This window comes from Chelon labrosus (assembly GCF_963514085.1).
Source record: "Chelon labrosus genome assembly, chromosome: 18".
Lineage (NCBI taxonomy): Eukaryota > Metazoa > Chordata > Actinopteri > Mugiliformes > Mugilidae > Chelon > Chelon labrosus.
Window position 1 is genome coordinate 6671039 of NC_140351.1, and position 24881 is coordinate 6695919.

General features: G+C 43.0%; 2 protein-coding genes across 5 annotated transcripts; both read right to left on the reverse strand.

Annotated features, from left to right (window-relative positions):
* Positions 1-2052: 2052 nt before the first annotated feature.
* Positions 2053-3578, reverse strand: LOC311503893 (uncharacterized protein). Its single transcript, XM_084566802.1, has 3 exons — positions 3383-3578; positions 2687-2763; positions 2053-2374 (listed from the first exon to the last, which is right to left on the reverse strand). The coding sequence occupies exons 1-3, from the start codon at positions 3498-3500 to the stop codon at positions 2159-2161; spliced, it is 411 nt and encodes a 136-aa protein (XP_084422928.1). The 5' UTR covers positions 3501-3578; the 3' UTR covers positions 2053-2158.
* A 5609-nt stretch (positions 3579-9187) lies between these two features.
* Positions 9188-24839, reverse strand: snx16 (sorting nexin 16). Of its 4 annotated transcripts, none has more exons than XR_014699602.1 (9): positions 24144-24839; positions 22367-22849; positions 21305-21391; positions 19348-19496; positions 19058-19127; positions 16743-16879; positions 16204-16326; positions 11182-11787; positions 9188-10121 (listed from the first exon to the last, which is right to left on the reverse strand). XR_014699602.1 is itself a non-coding variant. In XM_084566577.1 (9 exons), exons 2-8 carry the CDS (start codon positions 22754-22756, stop codon positions 15137-15139), a joined length of 975 nt encoding a protein of 324 aa, XP_084422703.1. In that variant the 5' UTR covers positions 22757-22849; positions 24144-24839; the 3' UTR covers positions 9188-11787; positions 15112-15136. The 4 variants fall into 4 exon arrangements, 3 of the variants coding, with proteins under 3 accessions (XP_084422703.1, XP_084422701.1, XP_084422702.1); XM_084566577.1 differs by adding an exon at positions 15112-15155 and having other exon boundaries at positions 9188-11787; XM_084566575.1 differs by having other exon boundaries at positions 9188-11787.
* Positions 24840-24881: the final 42 nt, after the last annotated feature.

Genomic DNA, 24881 nt, shown 5'->3' on the forward strand with positions numbered 1-24881 from the left:
TTACATTACAACCATCACGTCTGTCCAAAACAGATGTCGAAGCTGTTGCGCTTTCGCCTTCCTGGTGTTCCTGTGGTTAATAGTTTGACACTTTCTCAATTTCACTTTGCGCTGTGATCCAGGAAATAAAATCGTTTTTGCTTTGCTAGTTGTCAAGCCGCTTTAGCGGAGAGGCTTGACTCAGACTACACTGACACTTCATGAAAAAAAAAAAAAAGATTTCCATCCATCTGTGATAACAATCTCTGTAACTAAAAGAGTTCGAGGATCAATAAAAGTGTGTTTTCATTATTCAACGAGGCGACCTGGTGCTGTATTTTATCGGAGGGGGAGGCGCCCGTACTCGCAGTGTGACATACTTGAACTTGACATGCAAAATATATTTTCCAGAGCTAATGGATCAAACTTTTAGTGCCAATAAAACCGTTCCGGCTGTGATGGGAGCTCTGGAGTCAAGCTGAGGGCGACCTCAAATGATTCGAATGTGGCTTGTAAACTGTGACAGCGTGATTTGCTGCAACCGTCTTGTCTCCGTCCCTGGGTCGATTAATAACTATAATAATGTGCAGTATGATGCTGGTCTGTACAAAAGTCTCTCCCGTAAAACAGCAACAATCAAACCTTGAGTCTCGTTGATGTAACCTGCAGGAGGTTCTTTCTTTAGAGCAGTCAAGTTGTATTTTCCTGGACAATTTGTAATAGATGTGAAAAGGCAAAGCAAAGTGAAGGAAAACATGCATGGAAGGTGATTTAGGGGTCTGCGTGTGCACCCGCTGGCAACTTAAGCCACATGTCTTTTGCAGTCTATAATGTTTATTGGTGCTGAAATGCGGCCCAAAGTTTAGATCGTGCCCTGCGTGCATAGAAACCTTTTTGTTTCTCCCCAAAAAAGGAGATGCTTTGAGGTCTCTTCTTATTTGGTGTGAGATTTCCTCGAGCAGTGGAAGAGCATATAAAATGTTCCCTGACGCAGTCTACATAAGTGCTTACAGAGAAGACCCATAGTTCCCGGTAGATCAGCTGACTGTATTTTCTTTGATGTTAAACACCCGCCCCCGCTGAAATATGTGCTATACGTTGCTGTGATCATCTGTTTTTTTACCTCACATTGGGGTTTGTGCCTTCAATGATTGTGTGTCCTGCTTTTCCTAAAGCATACACATTAAAAAAAAAAGAAAATAGACTGCAGGTAGATAGATAAATAGAGGCCATGATGTTAAAAGACTTCATGAATTTATTCCACAAATCTACAAAATTCTAAATGAGTCGGATAACTTTTATCAGATAATGTTCTTCGTGTAGTTTGTAAGATTACAGACATAATTATATTAATAAAACATTATAAAACAAATATACACCGATCAGGCATAACATTATGACCACCTTCCTAATATTGTGTCCGTCTCCCTTGAGTCTTCAATACAGTTGTGATTTAGAGATCAGAGAATGGACATGGACCTTCTGAGGGTGTCCTGTGGCGTCTGGCAACAGAATGTTGTTAGTTTTGGGGCCTTTGAGGAGAGGGTCCTCTGTGGATCATCCCACAGATACTTGATCAGTTTGGGATCTAGTGAATTTGGAGGCCAGGTCAACACCTTCTGCTGTTTTTTTTTTTTGAGTTGTTCCTAAAGCGTTTTAGGGCTGCATCCTGCTGGGGATGGATGCTGCCATCAAGGAGTGTCATTGCTATGGGGTGGGGGTGCCTGGTCTGGTCTACGTGGGTGCTACACGTCTAAGTAACATCCACACCAATGAATGAATGCCAGGTCCAAAACAAGATGGTCAATGTTATTTACTTCTCCTGTCAGTGGTCATAATATTGTGGCTGATGAGTGTAGGTAGTCAGAGGATACTGAAAACACAAAAATATCACAATGGGGACAACAATAAAGATAATACTGATAATACACAGAGAATATTCTTCAAACAAATTCACAGAAGGATGAATGAGGAGACTTTAAGCTTATGCATGTGGTGGATAACCCAAGCAGCCACCTTTCACCAGAGGTATACAAATCTGCTCTTAGACTGCTAAGAACGAGCTCAAAAAGAGGCAGGCATCGTTGAAATAAGTCCGTGTTTTGAGGTGCTGGAGTAAACGGCCGTAGCCGTGCGGGATGACAGCATCTCTCTCCCCTGTAGCTTAGCTGCTGCCGACCTAAGTTTTCTTCTCGCACTGCGAGCTCGCCCTCCGGCAGTAGCAGATTGCGTTGAAGAAGTGGCAGTGGCACGTCGCACACGGGTCACAGCAGCCGGAGTGGGGCAAACAGCTTTGAGTGAGCTCGGAGCAGCTGAGCTTAAGGGGATCTGATGCATCTTGAGGTGGAGGAGTAGGGACGGCTTTTTTCGGAGCGACGGTGACCACTCTGGGCCTCTGGAAGATAAGACAGGATAATGAACCCCGTGGGGAAATTTAGGAGTTACAGCTACAGGGTAAGACAAAAATACAAAACAGAATAAGCTGAGAGAAGAAAGGTATTCACCTTAGTTAAACAAAACTATACATAGTTGGCATTCAAGGTGAAGAGAACAAAGTCTTATTGACATCTACAAATTTAAAGCAGATTTGAACGTGAAAAAGTCTCACTGATTAAAGGGGCAGGGTTGCGCCACTAATCATGAACACATGAGCAACTACGTCCCTAAGCTGCCTGTGTTTTATGAGACAGGCAGATCTCCATCTTACCAGCACATAGATCCTCTGTCGTTCATAGTGTCCTCGTCTGGCGAACAGAGGTCTCACTCTGCCCTGGTTTCTTGACCCTTGTCGAGGAAAAAACATCAATTATCAGCTTAGGTCAAAGTCCTGCAGAGCATCTCCGCCAGAGCCTGCTTTGTGTCTGAGTGACAGTTTCTATCCCTTGGTTAAAACCATCACTGCACAAAACTATGCATCCATTTTTTATTTATTTTTGCAAATCACATTTTTGGATTTAAGTATTCTACACTCACACACTTACGCAAAAAATAATACATTTGTCAAGCTGGAACTACATTCCCCGCCCAGATGGCGTCCACACTCTGGCTCAAACAAGAACATTTATCTAAAACTACAACTACTTCTTTGGACGTGCACCTAGAATTCATCATGTGCACGCTTTTCTTTCTTTCTTTCTTTCTTTCTTTCTTTCTTTGTTTTTGAAGATTTGCTCATTTGTTCATGACCCGGGAAAATTACAAATCAGATTTTGTTTTGCACAAAAGTGTAAATTAACAGCTGTCACATCAACACAGTTTTGTACATTAATAGGCTAGTCCAGAATCAGTTTCAGCTTCTTTTTATTATTTCAGTTTAGTGTAGGTTTAACTGCATAGTTTTCTCTGACAAAAACAACAGCAACAGCTCCTGATGAGCCACGCAAACAGTAGCCCCTGCGCTCACCTGTGCTCTGAGCAGCCTGGCTCCTGCTGTGGGCGGCTTGAAGATTGTTGCGGGCAAAGAGTCTGGAGCTCACAAGTGCCAAATGCAGAAAGCACAGACACAAGACTGCTAACTTCATCCTGAAGCGACCACAGACTTCTTCTCCAAAGAGCCAGAAAGAAAAAAAAAATATATATATAATAAAACTTGTGTTGAGTTTCCAGTTGTAGCCTCTAAATGCAGCTTGTTTTGATGCCTTGTTTCGCTCGCTCTGCCTCCCACTTGTCTCCAGCTCCAGTTTATTTGAGAGGCAGGCTTACACATTCACGGTGCACGCCCCCTCTCTGTCTTGACGTCTCTCAACACTACAAACCCCAGTGGCCTACATGGTTTTAATTTGGATTCCACACTTACTAAAAACTTAAACTATTAGGGTATAACATATTTATGTATTTTTTTCAAAGCTGTATTTAAAAAAGCATACTAAAACCATATATATATCATACATGTAGTATCATAAAATAGCTTATATGCATATATTTATAAAAAATTCTATTGCAGAACATGCAGAAACTATCTACTAATTGTTTTGTTTGTTTTAAGTCAACTCAAATGTCTACTTTTCTTAACTTATAATTACTTAAAACTCGCTATCTATTGAGGCGAAACTCTTTTCTTTGACACATTACACCGTGTCACCATTATTTCTTGTCACTCTAATGAAAACAGTGCCGACCATGACGGTGTTTCCTGTGCCTCAGCAGCGGACAAGCGTTTCAAGTCGCCACGCGGTGTCTAAATTAACAAGTCTTTGAAAAGGAAAGTGGAAAATAAATCTGACCCTCTCATTTGTCACTGTGACAGAACTTTTTTTAAAAATTCAGTTTAAGGACAGCATGCGCTTACATTAATCATTTTGAAGAAAAACACAAAAGATGGGCGCACCAGATTTAGCAGAAGCCAGTTTTTAAGGGGAACCAGCTTAAAATGATTAGCCGTGCATGTACTGAATATAAATAATGAATGAACTGAATCTAATAATAAGCTACCGACACAGCAGGTCAGATATCAAAGGCCGCATCTTTAATTTAATTTAAGCCTTACGTTCATTCTTCTGCAACTGGAACTGATAGGGGGTCGGCTCCTTACCATACAGACCGCTGTGCTCCTTGTGTTCCCCCTGTTGACAGGGAAAAAAACATGCGGATAAATTTTACATCGATCACAATGGCAAGTACAGCGTCATGTTTTGTTATGAGACCTGAATAAGTATCCATTAGCAGCATCTGGTTCACATGTGTGCAGCACGGCCCCAACAAAACCTGTGAGTCGTTAAAAGAATGAAACCCAACGCTTCTGATGGTACACGTCCACCACCGAGACCCTCGTTGCTCTTAATCTGTTGTCATCGAGATGAAAACCAGGAAACCTGGACTTAGACCTCGCTTTGACAAATCAAAATATACTCAGAAAGGTCTGCTCTCTCTGGAAGAGGTCAAGCAACAGACGTCCTCCAAGCGGGTCAAAGTCTAAAAAAAGGGATCAAATATTAAAATGTGTTTAAAGCGAAAAAACGCAGGAAACGTCACTCAAATTTGACAAGTTCTGCCGTCTGGATGACCCCGAGGTTAAAAAAGGCTACGATCCATCAAGCTCATAGTGGGCTTATGAGTCAAAACTGGATCAAGCTAAAGCAGAAGCAGCAGGCCTCCATGATTAGCATCCACAGGAAGCCACAGGTAAGGATTTTCAGCCGAGGATCTCAAACACATAGTCTCATATTTGAAGGCGAAACAGCACCCCTTTCGCTTTCATGTGCCCACTTCAATTACAAGTGATGGGTTATAGCAAAAAAAAATAAATGAAAAGAAGAAATATGACCCAAATGAGTATTTTCCAGCAATGAGCATCCTTGAAAAATCCTAAATATGCCGGTTATGTATGAAAACCAGATCCAGGACCTACTTTAATGTGGGGCGTTGCATCCATCGACATGGTTGAAGGGTGGGAACCGTACTAGGATGACCAGTAAGCCGTGAGGGGTTAACAGGGAGCCGTCATGCATTCATCATTAGTTTCACTAGTTCAACCCGGTGTAAACAAACATGTCTGACAGTTTGATGGGAATGTAAACTTCTCAGTGTATCGAGGTCAGGACACACAGTGGTGGCCCTGCGACAGACTGGAGACCTCCCAAAGGACAAGCGGTCACAGAAGATGAATGAACGAATGAAGCTTGAACTCCATAAGGCGACTCCTTTGGGAGGGTGTTGACCATAGCAGGGTTGACCTCTGTTTCTTCCCCCCCCCCAACTCCATAGGCAGCTGCGCAACAACACAAAGAAAAGGAGATAACACCACTAATGAGGCCAAAGGCAAGACGCATGTCTGAGTTCAAAGCCTACAATGTCATTTTTAAAACCCATTTGAAAGCTCATTAGGATCCCACTATGAAGTGCTGCTTGGCTGGTAAAAGTCCCCAATTGTAGGAATTTCAGCGGGGGTTAGCTATTGAAGGGGGATGATTGAAGCCAGAGAGGGGAGCGTGATGACAATGTAGGGAGGAAAAGCTTTTTCAGGTTATTTTATATTTATCTCTGGTTACGATTTATTTTAATTGGTGTGATGACAATATTAAGTTCAATGGTTAAGAACTTCCTGCCTTATGCGTTCACTTCTAATCCATCAAATCATATGGATTTATCACAAATGCTTCAAATTTAGAGACTAAGCCAATTTAAAGATCAGCCACAACATTAAAACCACTGACAGCAGAAGTAAATAACATTTAAACCATCTTGTGACAATCCAGTGTTCTGCTGGGAAACTTTTGGACCTGGCATTCATTCATGTGGATGTTACTTAGACATGTAGCACCACACCTAGACCAGACCAGGCACCCCCACCCCATAGCAATGACACTCCTTGATGGCAGCAGCCATCCCCAGCAGGATGCAGCTACAAAAATGCTTTATGAACAACTAAAAAAACACATGAAGAACAGCACAAGGTGTTGACCTGGCCTCCAAATTCACTAGATCCCAAACTGACCAAGTATCTGTGGGATGATCAACAGAGGCCCCTCCCCTCAAAGGCCCCCCCACGAAGATCATCCTGTTGCCAGACACCACAGGACACCCTCAGAAGGCCCACTATGGGCTTAACTTTTCCGATTCGTACTCTTCAGGCAAACCCCGGCTCTGTCGTGAAAGCCGACGGGATATTTTTCTGTAATTCGAATGAACCAGCCCGTTTGACCGACGTGAGAATGTTTTCAGAGATAGACATCGGTACAGACCTTATTATTGAAAGTATTTGCTAAATATCCTACGGCAGTAATCCTTGAACAGAGAGTAAAAACACACCACTGGTCACTAAGGTCAGCTGGTCCTTCTGCTCAGTGTTGGAGAAACAGAAGGTTGAACTGCTTCACAAGATGTTTTCTCTGTTCGTAATTAAATACTAAGACTCCCACGCTTCGAAATCGCAAATATGTGAGGAGAGGAACCGTCCCACAGATAAGACACAGGCGCAGCTGCACCCTCCTTTGTTATAGATATCGGTTTTGAATGTAACCTTATTATTGTCAGTCGATTCTGTACTTGCTTTAGTGCATGTAAAACTTTTGAATGAGACTCCAGTGACTGTATTTATTGATAAAAGAATTCCCATAACACCCCGTCAAAGGGGATTTTAGTGATTGCAGATGTCGGAGTATATAAACCTCTAGAGTAACTCGCTAAGCATAGGAGACACCTTTCAGGGCACAAATATTATGTAAGTCTTTTCTTATTCTTTGGGGTGGGAGCAGAGGTCAGAACTTGTCTGCTATGCTCAGTGTTTCCAGGACAATAAACGTCAAGATCACCTCCAGTCCATGTGGTCCTCCTGCCCTGCCTGCATATTACTACAACCAGACGTCAATCTAACGCTGTTTTTCTTTCTTTACTTCCTGTGTTTTCCCTCCTATGAATGTTTCATAGGATTGATCGGTGATTGATTGGTTTCTCCTTGTGTGTTACTCCCTCATTAGTTTCACCTGTGTCTCATTTCCCCCTCAGCCCGTGTGTGTACACCGACCAGGCATAACATTATGACCACCTTGCTAATATTGCGTAGGTCGTCCCTTGTTGCCTCCAAAACAGTTGTGACTCATCAGAGAATGGACATGGGCCTTCTGAGGGTGTCCTGTGGTGTCTGGTAACACAGTGTTGTTACTTTTAAATACGCAAATTATATTTAAATTGACCCTGCACCTGAGATTGAGTAAGACGGGTAAAAAGAAGAACTTCACAGAAAGCGAATTGGAGGCGCTACTAACTGGAGTGGAGCAAAAATGTCATCACCTCTAAGTGTCGCCAATGGATCAAGCCAGCCTGCGTCGGCTATTAGGTTGGCGCGAGGCACGTACAAGTTTGCAGTCATTTCACTCCTGATACATCTGAACTTTTCCGTGAACAAGAACGTACAGAACGTTTTTGTGTGCACGCACCCTTCGTACATGGGGCCCCAGGTCAACACCTTGTTCTGTTCTTAATGGTTTTTTGAGTTGTTCCTAAAGCGTTTTTGTGGCTTCATCCTGCTGGGGATGTCTGCTGCCATGAATTAGTGTCATTGCTGTGGGGTGGGGGGTACCTGGTCTGGTCTAGGTGGGTGCTACATGTCTAAGTAACATCCACATGAATGAATGCCAGGTCCAAAAGTTTCCCAGCTGAAGATTGTATTGTGACAAGATGGTCGATGTTATTCACTTCTCCTGTCAGTGGTTTTAATGTTGTGGCTGATCGGTGTGTATGTATAGTCCTGTGTTTTTCTTTGTCCCTTGTCAAGTCGCCTGTGGATTTACCCCTGCTAATGTTTCCGGGTGCTTCCGTTCAGTTCCTCGTGCTTCCCTGAGCTCTTGTCTCGCTTTTGGATTTGTGTTTTTTTGTGGAGACCCTGCGGCGCTTTTTGTTCCTCATTTAGAGGACGTTTCATTGAAGTTCTTTTGTCTCCCGCTCCTTCCTCCTCTTGTGTCTGCATTTGGGTCCTCCCTCCCCACCACTCAACACATTAGTTAGCTAATAGTCTAATAAAACGTCTTTGAAGAAACCGATTTGCAGTGTGTCCCCGTCTTTGTTGTCAGAGCAGCCTTGGTTACGTTCGTCACAGCCATTTTCATCTTTTACTTCGGACAAGTTTCAATTCATCTTCTCTATCTTAGTGTGTATACGCACCACTTTTTGTTTTTATTATTTCTAGTATAAATATGCAGTAGCATAATGGACCGGTGGCAGCACAGCTGGCCCAGATGATGCTAACCAACATAAACAACAGGCTGCCTGCCCTAATTGGCTAATAGGCCAGTGAGTTATTTATACACCTGGACTATCCCTAGGCGTCTTAGGATCAAAATGCAAGGGGGCCCCCGAAATCTCGCCATACAACACTGTGCAAATAGCTTAGATGTAGTTCACATCACAGCCATTAAGGCATTAAGGACTCTCTTTGGTGATAAGAACGGATCTCAGCCTTATGGATTCGAGTTAAGCTCGGTGGTGGTGCAATCTGTGTCACGATCCTACCTACATCTGTAACAAAAACCCACATCAATACATGCGCCGCACTTATACAGCGTTGCAGGCGTTTCCGTTCACCGTAATCCCTCTGCGTGGAAGCTTAAGAAGAAGTCAGCGGCCTTGAAGTTCCCCGTGGAATTTAAAAACTGCAGACCTCTCATGGCTCAGGTTATCAGACCAACGTAACACGCTCTGTTACCTAACATCCCATCAAAGAAAAAGACAGTAACGATGGCGTGAACTCTCATAGAGACAGTAAAAGAGAAGGCCGTGCATGCTTTCCATCTGCAAGGGAAAGCCTGTGACACATTGTAAAGTCAAAAAGCTGAAATATTAAGTGGTGCTGGAAAAAGAAACAGGTCCCACATGGGCGCTATAAGCGTTTATTGCGGACAAACTATGCGCAAAGTTCCTTCTCTAGTAAAACGCTCCGTTACAAAGCTTTATTACAGGAGGTGTGCAGCTGAAGACTTTCTTCTTTGGATTATTTGTCACCGTTTTGTAAATAGATCATCCAGCAACTGTAAGCCACGTGTAGAGACAGGAAACAGACACGTATTAAATATATCTCTCCGTGTTTAATGTGTTTGTGTGTGAATTAAACATTTCTTTCTGATGAACTTCATCTACAGTATCAGATCTGATTTCCCCCGTGAGTTAAATCCCTTTAAATCTGCGGCATTATTGGTGGCACCACGTTACTCTTTTTTTTATATATATATATATAGTGCAACTACAGGTGAACTTCATATTAATTACATTTTACAAAAAAAAGAGTGTCATCCAAGCAAAAACATATACATCGTTTTTTTTTTTTTCCTTAAAACATTATTTCCATCAGAGGGATGCAGTGGGTATATTTCATGTCCCGCACAAATCTATAAAGCTATTCACATCGAAATAAAAAGCAGAGCGAAAGATAGTCAAGGCACTTGGAATTATGCAAAAACAACAACAACAAAAAAAATCATTACAGGTTTACGCTAACATACTAGATCCAGTATGGGAGTCAGAGACGGCTTTAACGAGCCAAAAAGGCAAAGGTTTCGGTCTCAGCGCGCTAAAACCGTCATCCTAGCGAACTTTACGTGCTGCCATTCATCCATAAAGTGCATCACATGACCTTTCTGAGGCCGGTCCGAGACGACATCAACGTTAGCCGTGGCCGTTACACAGGTCGTTTCACGCGCACACACTACCACCTGGAAAAAAACAAAACAAAACACACAAAAAACGGCGCCTCTTGTGTTACTCGGGTCTAAAAACATGGCTTCTTCTTCTTTAGTAACAGTCGTGATGCTGATACAGACTCAACGAGGCTGAATTTAGTTTATCAGTCGCCTATGGCACGCAGTTTCTTCCTGAAACACCTACCTAGACAGATTTGCATCTTAAATGTCTTTATCTATCCTTGAATTATTAAAACCAAGTCGGTAATCGGGTCATAAGTTAGAAAGTAGATTAGCACCACTGTGAGATAACTGGGAGCTGCAGCTAAGTTCAAGCTAAAATAAATAAATGTTGCTAAAGGGTACAAAACGTCTGCAGGAACAGTGAGACTCGTCCTAATGAAGTGGTTACTCAGGTCGTATCCTCAAGTCTTGCTGTCAACTAAAGGAAAGACTTAGAAGTGGATATCTTAAAATATTCAGCAGAGGAAACCATGACTACCTACTCACCTTCAGAGGTGAGTACTTTTTTTTTTTTTTTATATATAAATAATCTGCGTCAAAAAACCAACCGTAAAGACCCATGTGCAGCAGCTAGAGGTCTGCTGTAAATATTTACGAAGTGATTAACGTAAAGGAAATGGTTGTGAAGAACTACACAAGTTGTAAAGTCAATCCTGGAAAGAAAGAGGTCTCGTATGGGCACTCCAAGTATTTACTGCCCAGAGACTCGGCACGTAGTCCCTTCTCACTTTTAGAACTGATTATTTTTTAGAGGCATCACAGTTTTTTTTAAAACTGGCCGTACTATAACTGTAAGACCATAACAGAATAACCAAAACTTGCATGAGTACATGTTGAAATGTGACAGGGAAATGTCTTGATTATTGAACACACTGGCCAGGACATTCCTTGGCTCTGTGTTGGTACAGTATGTCACGGATCAGGCCATTCCTTCACAGGACTCGGTTTACCACAAACCACAAAGTGAGAACACAATGACTTTGCTCCTCAAATATGCATGTACTATTGACATTCAATGGCAGTAAAAACAATGACATGGAATTACAAACAGAACCTCTGCGATACCCACCTGGTTTACAACTCTTATCTGGAGCCAGACTTTGAATCTATCCGGACTTATCCCTACGGCCACACAAGGGTGTCGTTTCTCCGGTTTGAGAAGAACGCAGGCCTGCAGGAACCGACGAGGTGACGGTGCAGGCTTTCTAAATAGATTGTCACAGTTGTGGAAGTACTCAAACCCGTGGTCTTCAAGTTATCTAGTAATAGTTTTTGGTCAAGAAGCCAAACTTTGGCTTTGTGAGACACAGTAGGCGGATCAAAGGTGAACCGGGAGGAACCGTGAAGCCCACCCCTTCCCATACGCACTTTAAGAAAAACACAACTTAGTCTGAGGTTTTCAAAGTCTTCTGCAGAGGCAATATAAAACGTCCAATGCCCCGTTGTATAAAACCGCTCCCTGTTAACTAATGCCGTACAGACTGGCTGATCCACGCAGCAGGGTAGGAAGAGAGAAGGAAGGAGAAAGAGGAAATGAGGAGGACCGGGATTCTCCGCTTAGTGTTCCAGCTTGTCGTGGTACAGCTGAGTGACCTCGATGACTGGAGGAGAGACGCTGAGCGACGGCCCGCACCAGCAGGCGGAGGATCGAACCGGCTGGACCATACACCTGCCGCTGGAGAGAGTGAAGGCAGAGCAGAGGAGATGTATTCAGTATTTGACTTTAGATTATGCTGAATTAGAAAACTGTACAACTCAGACAACACGAAGCCCGACAGACTGAGAAGATCCAAGAGGAAATGTAGAGAGGAGAGACCAGAGCAGGAGCCATCCATGTTACGCCAGGATATAAGTTATTAACGTCACAACACCAGAAAGTTACAGGTTCAGGTTGACACAGGAAGACAGGGGTTTTTCTCTCTGATCCTACCATCTGCTACTGCAGGACTGATAATGGAGAAACATACATCGATCAGGTCGACCTTCCTGATATTGTGTAGGTCTCACTTGTGCCTCCAAAACTCATCAGAGAATGGACATGGGCCTTCTGAGGATGTCCTGTAGTGTCTGGTAACAGAATGTTGTTAGTGGGGAGGGCCACTGAGTCCTAAAGGTTGAGGGGAGGGGCCTCTGTGGATCATCCCACAGATACTTGATCAGTTTGGGATCTAGCGAATTGGTCATCACCTTGTGCTGTTCTTCATGTTTTTTGAGTTGTTCCTAAAGCGCCCTGCTGGGGATGGTTGCTGCCATCAAGGAGTGTCATTGCTATGGGGTGGGGGTGCCTGGTCTGGTCTTGGTGGGTGCTACATGTCTAAGTAACATCCACATAAATATAAATGAATGCCAGGTCCAAAAGTTTCCCCAGCAGAACACTGAATTGTCACAAGATGGTACATGTTATTTACTTCTCCTGTCAGGGGTTTTAATGTTGTGGCGGATCGGTGTATTGTGCCTTTTATTATTCACAATTTCTGAGTAGCTGGGATCCAAGCCTGAGTCTTACTAGAAGCCGTCAGTATTACAGATGGGCAGAGGAAGAAAGAGAAACCCGATATCCAACAACCTACAACGCCCACAGAGTGAGCACACATCACCACATGTACAGTATCTCATATAAGTGAGTACACCCCTCACATTTTTGTAAATATTTTATTATATCTTTTCACGGGACAACACTGAAGATATGAAACTTTGATATAATGTTAAGTAGTCTGTGTACAGCTCGTATAACAGTGTAAATTTGCTGTCCCCTCAAAATAACTCAACACACAGCCATTAATGTCTAAACCGCTGGCAACCATTATTTTCCAGCACTGCCTTAACTCTCTTGGCGATGGAGTTCACTAGAGCGTCACAGGTTGCCACTGGAATCCTCTTCCACTCCCCCATGACGACATCGTAGAGCTGGTGGATGATAGAGACCTTGTGCTCCTTCACCTTCCGTTTGAGGATGACCCACAGACGCTCAATAGGGTTTAGGTCTCTAGACATGCTTGGCCAGTCCATCCCCTTTACCCTCAGTTTCTTTTGCAAGGCAGAGGTCGTCTTGGAGGTGTGTTTGGGGTCGTTACCATGTTGGGATACTGCCCTGTGGCCCAGTTTCCAAAGGGAAACTTCAGTATGTCACAGTAGATGTAGGCATTCGTGGTTCCCCCAATGAGCACTCACGCAGCCCCAAACCATGACACTCCCACCACCGTGCTTGACTGTAGGCAAAACACACTTGTATTTGTACTCCTCACCTGGTTACTGCCACACATGTTTGACACCATCGGAACCAAATAAGTTCATCTTGGTCTCATCAGACCACAGGACATGGTTCCAGTAATCCATGTCCTCAGTTGGATTTCTTGTGCATCATCTTTAGAAGAGGCTTCTTTCTGGGACGACAGCCATGCAGACCAGTTTGATGCAGTGTGCGGTGCATGGTCTGAGCACTGACAGGCCGACCCCCCCCCACCTCTCTCTTCTTTGGTCGACCATGGCGAGGCCTGTTCTGAGTGGAACCTGTCCCGTTAAACCCCTGTAGGGTCTTGGCCGCCGTGCTGCAGCTCAGTTTCAGGGTGTTGGCAATCTTCTCATAGCCTAGGCCGACCGTTTGTTTTTTTTTTTCAGATCCTCAGAGAGTTCTTTGCCATGAGGTACCATGTTGAACTTCCAGTGACCAGTGTGCTCCCCATTCACACCTGAGACCTTGTAACACTAACGAGTCACATGACACAAGGGAGGGAAAGTTGCTAATCACTTTTGTTGCCAGTGGTTTAGACATTAATGGCTGTGTGTTGAGTTATTTTGAGGGGACAGCAAATTTACACTCTTATACGAGCTGTACACTGACTACTTTACATTGCATCAAAGTGTCCTATCTTCAGTGTTGTCCCGTGAAAAGATATATTAACATATTTACAGAAATGTGAGGAGTGTACTCACTTTTGTGACATACTGCAGGAGCGACACTAATAACATGTGTTAGTCAAATAAAATGCAGGGGGTGCAGTGTGGCACAGCCAAAAAGGTTCACACGGCACAGATCATCGCAGTAAAACAAATACACAACAGAGCCGGGGTGAAACTCATTTTCAGATCACCCGCAGTTCAAAGACTCTGACATATTTAGTTTGGAAGTCACAACAGCCAGAGAGACGTCTGGATCCATTAGGCCGCTGCACTTTGACGAAATGACCTTTGTTGAGTTGATAAGATCTTAGGAATTTTTCTGAACTGGGTGTACTGAAAGTGAACTTACCCCAACTGTGAAACACATCCTGACTGCAAGCACTGAAAAGATAGGTGTGGATTCCTTCAAGTAAATCTTAACACAGTACTTACAAGCAATATGTGCGGCCGGTGCGGACAAGAGGGACGCAGCAATTATGTGCACATTTAGCATGTGAGTATTGTATTAAGAACCACTTGAAAACAATCTGAACCTACTGGTTAACATCCTGACAGGGCACTGTTGTAGTACATAGAACAACGGGATGCATGTTATTGAGGAGCGTACCTGCCAACACTGCAGTTCAACGTATTTTATGGTCATCTCATGATCTTTAATCTGCATAATCGTCATAAACAGATACATAAACTAAGTGAGCTCGTCTGCCATATCATCTATGAAACACAAGTTAAAATTTAAACCTTTATGGCAACCGAAAACCTGATTTGACGTCTGCGTGCATGGGAACCTCGTAAATACGTCTGCAAATTTAATTTAAATCAACAGTTTTGTAGTTTCTTTCTGCTACTCACAAGGATAGAGATGATGAATTCATAAAAAGTGACGTGAGCCATTATATCAACCTTCATCCCCGATGTAAAGCTATCGCCAGAGAAAATGTTTTTTTTTAACGTTGGAAATCAAGACGCAGCCTAAAATGTCCTGCCAAAAAGCCCCGACTGCATTTTGAAACCTTAACGTTGGCAGGTACGCTGGAAAGAAGAGTATGAAAAGAGAGTATGCCACGAGGTCAGCCTGCTCAACTTGTATTTCAAATACCTCGCATGTTACATGGCTCTTTGTTTCAGATTGGGGCAGCGCTGCTGTGAAATGTGAGGGTAAAGAAACAAAAACAAAAAACACGGGTAGAGTTGTTTTAAAACCGAAACTAAAATGTGTGGCTCTGAGGAAAAGAATAAAACAAGTTAATCATTTTTCTTCTCAATAACTAATACCTTAACAGACCCAGATTATAGACTGCGATGAATATGTTCCTAGACATAAGAACCAGTGTACATGAACAAAGGATGTAATAAAAACCACCATCAACAGTCAGAACCCACAGCTACGACACAACCCACTCACATCCAGATTGAAACTACTCGTCCTATTTGCTGGACATCACGTCTCCTCTAGCACGTACAGGCTGTCTTCAAGAAGAGCTTTTGCTTGTTGTGCAGTATTTTTCCATAGGGGCACTGACGCTTTTGCTAAAGGATGGTCTGAATGCTTGCTCCACAAGTTTTATTACTGTATTCCAGATCAATACTTCCTCTTATGTAATTTAATTAAGACTGGTAGAAGCAGGAGCAAGCGCACACTGTTCAAGGGCTTATCAATCAAATCCGCAACTAGGACAAATCCTTCTCTTCACCACTCCCAGAGATTTTACCCTCTTGGGTGATCATGTTGTTTTGAAAACCCTCCTGACCTTTCCGTCTTCTGCTGACCATCCAAACACAGCCTCCAGTTGTTTGATGTTACGAGCCTCCTGGAGATAACGAGGCATGAATGTTGTGCTCCAGGCTTACGTTAGGTTTCTTTACATAAAAAAGAGGGAGAGGCTGACCCGCAGCCCATGACAGCCGATTGACCTGACTGATAGATACCACCCTGTTTCTTAAGGTCAGCATTCCACCTTTACGGCTAAACATTACCCTCGACCCCTGAGAGGCTTTGAAAATGCATCTAAAAATTTTTTAGAGTTTGATTTTTGTGACAGCAAAAGCGCCGAATGGGAAAAAATTAAGAGTGAAGAACGGGAGCGATGTATTAAGATTAATACGTGTATTTTAACATCTGTTACATCCTCTCTACTCATACATCTTGTTACCATTTGTGCTGTTCGTGGTGTGTGTGTTTGTCTTTTACCCAGCGTCCTCAGTCATGTCCTGATCAGCCTCTGCAGCGGACGACTCCACGTCAACGTCGGCGCTGCTCTCACTGCCCTGAGCTGAGAGACCACACGGAGACTCTGGGCTCACGGACTCAGCGCTGAAACAGAAACGCATATTATATACACACACACACACACACACACACACACACACAATCGTGAAGGTTTGATTGACTTAGCTACTAGCTTTATTGCTGGTGGTAATGCAGTTTTAATTGTGTGAGCAAGAAACAATCTCAAGGGTTAGAAAATGAACCGAATGCAAAAATCTGCAGCTCCACAAATGGCCACGTGAGATTCGTCTACATTAAAACTTTACAGCAGAAATAAACATGATTATAGCCTGGTACAAAAAAAACCCAACACATATTTTAGTCTATAATAAGAGACGTCATCTATCTTAATATACAGTCAATGAATGTGACTTGTTTTAATTTAATTAGTATTCCCTGAGTGTCAACCCACATTCCCGACTCTTGTATTTTTATGTGTGTGTTTTTAAAGGTCGACTGACTTGATATGTTTCTCCAGTAGCAGGATGGCCTGCTCCCTCTCCTCTAGCCTCTTCTTTAGGGAGGCAATCTCCTTCTGCTTCTCTAGCAGCTCCTTCTGAAGGCGATAGTTGCTCTCCTCCAGAGTCTCACAGAACGCCTGAAGGGAGGGGGCAAAACAAAAAAACACAGGGAAACATTTTGGACAGAATTCCAACACTACTGATATTTGTTGACATCTAAAGACAGGTTTAACATTTCTGGGATGCAAGGAAACACTTTGCATGCACTGTAACTCATGCAATTTCTTAAATCTACGATTAAACTGGTTTAAAGTGGCTAAAAAAATAAAAATTCAGGTCAAATCAAGTTGTTTTTTTTGTTTTTTTTATGAGGGGAAACTTCAGGGAACAATGCATCTTGTGCCTTGTGTGATTTTTTCCCCCCCTTGGTCATTAAATATCATTAAACTACTTCATATCCTGTGTAAAATCTTAAATTCTGTGTTTGGATACCTCCAGGCAAATGTGTTTAAAAGAAGAAAAACTGACCCTTGCATCCAACAGAGATTAAAATGAGTCCTTCTTCAAATGTTAAAGCACTTTTAGTCTTTATATCACGAAGGTAAATGGCAGCGTTGAAAACTTGCATCGCTTTAATCTGTTCACGGTGGATTTCAAGGTAGCCTGGATCAATGGATCCTTAGTGGGTTGTGACTGCGTGACATCTGCAACCTGAATGATTTTTTACTGGAGTCCGTTGCCTCTGCCCGCGCAACGCAGGATCCCCCTTACGTAAAACTTCACAACATGTTGTTTCCATCAAATGCTGCTGTATTTAACTCCAAACATACCTTTGATGATTATCAGCAGATAAAGTTCATCTGTACTTATTTCCAAAATGATGGATTCATCCGCCTAATGCAATGTTACGCAACATAACTACCGTTTCTGACTTTTTTTTTAATGAAGTGGCAGGTTAAGTTTCCCCACTAATGACATTGATTCCACCTCATCCTGACCTTCCTTCCTTCCTGCCAGAACTTTGCTGTGGTTTCGGGTTTTCTTCCCGCACAGCAGATGTGTAGATGTGTCTCGGTATCTGAATGTTTTCTTGTTTTTGTAGATCTTGTTTTTTACTTCAACTGCTGAGTATCTTGATAACATTTTACATATCTTGCTTGTAGATATTAAGCCAGCTGAGAAGAGCTCCTGACTATTGAGCATCACCACAAGGTCGGAAGAGTCAGAATCTGTCAGGTTCTGGAACAACATGTGTACAGAGCTGCTTAAAAGTTTTATGTGTCAATCTGTTCAGGAGTGTTTTACGATCAACGTAATGAGACTCAGGTGTCGTTCAGTGCCTGTTTTGTCAAAATTAAATCAGCAATTTGTCACAGTTTGATCTTCAGAACACATGTTTATGGAACTGTATGATGACCTGGACAAATGAGCTTTCTGAGAAGCTCAGGAGGGGAGTTGTTGTTGGAAAACGTTACAAAACCATCTCCAACACTCATTGTATGTGGTGCGCCAAGGACGAAGTCACTGCTTTCCACAAAGAACATTTCTGCCCGAAGCCAGAAGACTATTGGGAAAGTGTTTTGAGGACAGATGAGACCAAAGTAGAACTGTTTGGTTTAAATGAAAAGCGTCACGTTTGGAGAGGAAACGACACCGTGTTCCAGCGTCAGAACCTCATCCCATCTGTGAAACGTGGGGGTAGTAATGTCCTTGTTTGGCCCTGTTTTGCTGCATCCGTCCCAGGACGGCTTGTCATCAATGATGGACCAATGAATTCTAAATGATACCAGCAGCAAAATATAAAAGAAAACGTCAGGACATCTGTCCGTGAGCTGAATCTTGAAGAGAAACTGGGTCATGCAGCAAGACAACGAGCCCAAGAACACAAGTGCTTCTACAAAAGAACGGTTAAAGAAGAACAAAATCAACAGCCAAGTCAAAGTCCTGACCTTAATACATTAAAAATGTTGTGGAAGGACCTGAAGCACACAGTTCATGTGAGGAAACCCACCAACGACTGATCAGCAGGTACTGAAAACATTTAGTTAACGATATGGCTGCACAAGAGGGGTCACACAAGACACTTAAAACAAGGGTCTGCTGATGTTTTGCAGGCACATGTGTCTCCGTGTTCTTGCATGAGATGAACAAAACAGGGGCACTCTAACACAAAAAACAGATCCACGACCCTTTTAAATGTCAAGAATCCACAGGGAACTCTGGAAATATTGGCCGCAGTGGCTAGTTAACTACAAAACCCCAACAAAGTAAACTATTTTCCCAATGATGCATGTAGCAGCAATTTACAAGCTTACCCTGCTCTCCTCCAGACTATCAAAAGGTCCAGGCGGGTCATCTAGACACAGGAACTCTCTCACTGCCAGGCTGTCAAGGACAACAAAGAGTGTGTGTGCACAAATGTTTTGAACAGATCAGAGAACACTAAGAAAATTACTAAACATATAAAATAGTACACTGGTAATAAACACAGTATGTATTCTGACTAACACAAAATAAAGAGTAAACTATTTTTGTCTGTAATCAAGTCACAGCAGGACACGTGATAAGGTTTCACGATGAAAACCACCGCATAACTTTGACATACCAGTTGGCGATGTCCTTGTGTGCCACCAAGTTTTGCAGAAAAGCCTGCAGTCCCAACTGTCTGTCCTCCAGGAAGTCGCTGTCGTAGTTATCTTTGAACCAGCGCTTGGGAGGCAGCGAGAGGCGGAAGCCAGGAAACATCTCCTTTAGCTACAACGAACACACACACGGTAAAGAATGAGTGTCACATGATTGCTCCTACATCCACATACAGCAGCTACAGTAAAAAAAGAACAGCAGTCGGCGTTTCAGACAATAAAACGTTAATGACTTGTGGGCACAGAGCAGAAACCAAGAGGAAGAGTGCCTGCTGCTACTCCAAATCAGAGCAGAGACCAGTAGCTACCTTGCAGATGTGCCACGCATACAAACAGTCAAAAAAAATGACCACGTATTTCAAATTACACATAATAGTTTCGCTAAAACGATATTTCAAAGTGTGAAAGTGAGTCTCCTTTTACGTCTTTATTAAGTCACGATACTTGCTGACAAGTAGAGTCAGACTTAACGCGTTTTTGGTGCCAAAAGATGTTTTTGAAAATGTGATATTTTTTTCAAGAATAAATAATTCAGTGTATGATTACGCCGAAATGCTCGCAAGGTGTCACTACAAACATCAACGCCTTCAGTAAATCCTGCTGTAAACTGATACTACGCCCTCTTTACAAACTGCTCCCGCACAGCCGTGGGAAAAAAATAAATAAATGAACACATCACCTCCTCTGACACACCTCACACTACACCTAGCATTAGTGCGAGTGAGGCGATAGGAGGGGACCATGACTTGCTCTGGAATTTCACCCTGGTCTCAATAGCTGCAGCAGTGGATGGATGGATGGATGGCAGGGTGTCAGCATGAAAACATGTCGCGTGGGTTTTACCACACCGACAACAAAGCAGGTGTAAGGCCAGGTGTTTTGGCAGCACTTACGGTTCTGCCGTTTTATTTTCGTCTACCGTTGTTCTGTGCAAACTGCCTACAATCACCTTGTCAACATTTAAGACATTTATGATTGGTAGCATTCTTGGCTGAGCTTCGGTAGCTACTGTGGTTTGATAATGACAGTCGGTTTACTCAACAGGTGGTTGTGTTAGCCAGCGCCTTGCATGTTTGGACGGACGCTTTCTTGTTTTCACGCTCGACAGCCTGAGCCACGTGAGCGCACTCAAGAGCGACGCAATGTGACAGTGATGCAAACGTTTGGCACCGGCCACCAAGTCCCGAGGGAGCGCCGTGCCGTGGAAACCTGACCATGTGTTGACCACTCAAGGTATCTGTCCTCATTTGTTTGTCTCAATAAAATGTTTGTGTATTTGTTAGTTATGAATAATTAGACTAAGAAAAAGTAATTTAAACATCTATCGTGTGTTTGGTATTGATGTTTTACAGAGAAAAGTCATTTTAACATCTCTGCTCATGTGCAGCAGATATTGAAATTGGCAGATTTCCAAACTGCTAAATGTGAGCTCAATCACAAACATAGCATGACTGGTAGAGGATGTCCCCACCTCTGCCTGCTCTGTCCTCTCCCTCCTTAATAAATACAGGTTGTTCCGATTTACCGCGTGTGAGGAAGTTCAATAAAACTGGGCATCGCTTTTAATGGACTGAATTAAATCATTACGCAGGTCTGCAGGGAAGTTAGTTCGTTAGTAGGTTCGTTTTTCCATCAGGCGGCTTTAAATATTTTTCCCCCTATTTTGCAGTCTGTGACCAAGCTGCCCCTTCCCGAAAATACCAGAGACCCATTCTCCCAGTTGGCTCAGGCCCGTTGGATGTTTGGGAACAGTAGGCTTCTTTGTGCAGCTCTAATCACTTCCACAGGGCACTCAGAAAACAAAAGGAAGCAAGCCGAAAGCAAAAAGGGCTGACAGTCGGTGTCTGCAAACACGCATGGTTGGGTACACACTGGGCTTCAGATAGGCTCGAGATTTTGGGGCAACACACCCAAACGCACCTTGTCGTTGAGTCTGGAGAAGTCTGCGTACCTTCTGAAAACAACCCAGCTCTCGTCTGGATTCTTCCTGACCAGGACCTTGTACACCTGTAGCAGAGAAACAAAAGTTAAAAGACTGAAGAAATATAAAGAGGTTGCTTTTTACTGGTAAATGTCTTCACCAGTACTGGTCTTCTTTTGCTGCGGTGATATGAAGCACCCATTACATGTTTACTGACATATAGGAGGGTGATTGCTAACACCTCCTCTGCAAATACTGGAAGTACAGAACAGCTCATCTCGTTATGTTTTATTAAGCGTTTGCTGATGATTTGCATATAAATAATACAAGCCTGAACGCTGAATAAATGTTCAGATTAGACTTTAGGTTTCTATCTGGGTCTTTCCTAATTAATTAAAGTATTATTCTGCATTGTCGAACATTCTTCTACGTTACATGTGAATAGAGATTAAAAACAAATACACTGTTAACAAATGTTGTACTCAAAGGGGAACTGTTGTATTTGTAAAACCGGTTCTCTCACCTTTTCAGGTCTACACTATGAAAAGGAACAATATCATGAACGGCAACTGCAACACAAAACTGTGTCCGACAACTTCACGGATAAGATTCCTGATACAGAGATATTATTGTGTTGAACATGCAACAGACGTATCACCCTAATCTCGCTAGAGGTGACGTAAATATGAGGGGAAATGAGAGAGAGAGCAGGTTGTGGAAGAAATAAGAGCTAAAATGGCCAATTAATAAAGAAGAAGAAGTTATAATTAGTTATTTCGTTGGCCCGGCAGCAGAACACATGCCTCAGTAAGCCGGTAGTATGTACAAAGGATCAATGACTAATTGTTGCTATAATGCTGTCAGACTCTTATTATAGCATCTTGTCGTTTTAATGGACTGCAGCCAAAAAACTACCGTTTGATTTTACTGCAAAACAAGCGTTCTCACTCAACATTTTTGTCCTCATTAATCATTTAGACCCAAAAAGCTTGATAAAGTAGGGCACAGGCTTAAAAGTGACTTTAGGCTTTAGGTGAAGTTGTCACGATGTCATTTCGTACCGTAAACTTGGCCCTCTCCTCCATGACCTCATACCCCAGCACAGTCGGGGTGATGGGCCTCTCCTCGACCTGCTGGTTCCCGGAAGGATCCGATACGGAGCGAGGGCAGCTTGAGTACTCCACCGAGGACTCAAGGGCCCCATTCATCCTGGCCCGAGTCACGGGGCTGTGCAGGGGAGGCGGCGTCCGGCTGCGTCCGGCTCTGTCCGTGCTGCTGGACTGGCGACGGGAGGAACCTAATCCTCCGCATGCCGCCCGGGCGACGGAAGTCTCCGAGCTGCTGGAGACGCTCCCCAGCGAAGACGCTCGCTGCGGCCGTCTCGGTTTATTGCTGCCGCCGGACAAGTTTCTGTCCAGGGGCACGGGGACAGGCACAAAGGGTGATGCCATCTTCCTGAGCTGTTTGCTCCTGCCCTGCCACCGCAGTGAGGCTTCTCACACCAACCTTGGCTTTGGCAGCGTTGAAGGGCCGACTTTGAAGACCTTGTGCAAAAAAAAGAAGAAGAATTTCATTGTGGCACAGCCTGTAATAGGGACGCCAGACTGTACGAGCAGATGAATAATTGACATAAGCCACATGTCAGTCATAATTTATGAATATGTGCATTATGTATACAATTCATTAGAGATAAAAGCACGTTAAGATAACGCGGCTAACGAGTATGTCATTTGATAACCCTTTAAATCTAACACAAGGCGAGATGAAGGGCACGACGTTCAGACTGCAGATGAAGGAGGAAGACGCCCGTACATTGATTTATACGAAAGAGCGAAAGGCTTTGAATTGATTTCTGCTCAGACTGAGATCAGCAGCAGCCTGTCAGACATGTTTCTATTAATTCAGCATCACTGGAGCTCAGAGAAAACACCCAAGCACCTCTCTATTAGTTCAAATGAAAGCCATAACATAAAAGACAGTGATTCTACTGATGTATAATGTGTAAAAACATCAGTATGTAGCATCAAATGCTTTTAGGACACAATTTAAGAAGCACACAGAAGTAAAAAAAGATCAAGAAAACGTAGTAAACACAAGAAGCTAGTACAATGACAGGTGTTGTTTGTGTCTGCTCACCTCATTTGCCCCTTGCAGCTATTTTGGTGAAACACGACGTGGCAACAAACCGCTGACTGCCTAATGTTATTACCCTGCCTCATGCTTCGAGTCACATTTTTTTTTTTTTAAAGTCAAGTGACCAACAGAATAAACAATAAAGCCAACACTATATGGGTTAAATGAGCTAGCATGCTAACATTTTATGACCAGTATAAACTCGGTCAACAAAATGTGAAAGTACATGCCTTCCGATTTGCCAAACAATTGGTTACAATGACAACGACAAGACAATAAAACTTCTATTTAACATATAAAATAAAAGTTGCCGCTATTAAAACATACATTTGTTACTGTAACTGCTAGCTACGGCTAACGACTTTCAGTTTGTTGCCGTTTCAATCCAAACAAAGTAGGTTAACTCTAATTTTATTGAAATAAAATTAATTTATAATAATATTTGAACGCCGAATTGTCCAGCAGTTCATATCCGACCATCAAATGTCTTATTTTACTTTCTTAGAGTCATTTCGTTGAGAATACATAAAACCATGCTAAATCCACATATTTTTGAACAGCGGTTTGGCGTGGCCACCATCCCGTTAAAAAGAAACCTGGGATCCACGGCTATCACTTTACGTTAGCTAGCAAGCTACACGGGACAGACAGTCTGTGTGGACAAAGCGAAGAGATGACGCGAGGTAAAAGAGGTTTTTGTCTTACCGTAGGAGATCAAATATCTTTCCCCTTCAGGAAAATGATTTTTATCATACATATAAACCCCGAAGTCCGGTTGTCCTGTTGCTGTTTATCCGCTGCACTGTCTCCTCCCTCGCTCTATTCATGTTAGCTCATGTGAACGACTGTAGTTCCCTGAGGTAACCACAGGGGGGCGCAGTAACACACATGAACACCACAGCGAACTTTATCAGCAACAAAGAAGTAGTGTTGTTTACGCAATACTGTAGTAGTAAGAGTAGTAGTAGTAGGAGTAGTAGTGGTTTTCAGAGCATCCCACTTGTGACAGCACATGGTCACACTGAATTATATACAGTGTTGTGTCTGTGTCGTGTTTTACTCTCAAAAAGTCAAGAAATAAAAGTCCAATTCTCTAAATCCTCACAATAATTATAGGTCTAGCTGTTACAGATGACTCCTGGATCAAGTACTGCAGATACATACATCAATCAGCCACAACATTATGACCAATGACAGGAGAAGTAAATAACATTTACCGTCTTGGGACAATACAATGTTCTGCTGGGAAACTTTTAGACCTGGCATTCATTGGTGTGGATGTTACTTAGACATGTAGCACCCACCTAGACCAGACCAGGCGCCCCACACCCCATAGCAATGACACTCCTTAATGGCCGTCCCCGGCAGAATGCAGCCTGACACAGACACACACACAAAAACGCAAGGTGTTGACATGGCCTCCAAATTCACTAGATTCCAAAC

Excerpts from the sequence above, each read along its gene's own strand:
- LOC311503893 (XM_084566802.1), bottom strand. The coding sequence starts at position 3,500 with ATGAAGTTAGCAGTCTTGTGTCTGTGCTTTCTGCATTTGGCACTTGTG. Across the intron at positions 2,764-3,382 it reads CCAGGCTGCTCAGAGCACAG|GGTCAAGAAACCAGGGCAGA; the intron begins GTGAGCGCAGGG and ends TTCCTCGACAAG. Across the intron at positions 2,375-2,686 it reads GACAGAGGATCTATGTGCTG|AGGCCCAGAGTGGTCACCGT; the intron begins GTAAGATGGAGA and ends CTTATCTTCCAG.
- snx16 (XM_084566575.1), bottom strand. The coding sequence starts at position 22,756 with ATGGCATCACCCTTTGTGCCTGTCCCCGTGCCCCTGGACAGAAACTTG. Across the intron at positions 21,392-22,366 it reads AGGAGAGGGCCAAGTTTACG|GTGTACAAGGTCCTGGTCAG; the intron begins GTACGAAATGAC and ends TCTCTGCTACAG. Across the intron at positions 16,327-16,742 it reads CTACTGGAGAAACATATCAA|CGCTGAGTCCGTGAGCCCAG; the intron begins GTCAGTCGACCT and ends TTTCTGTTTCAG.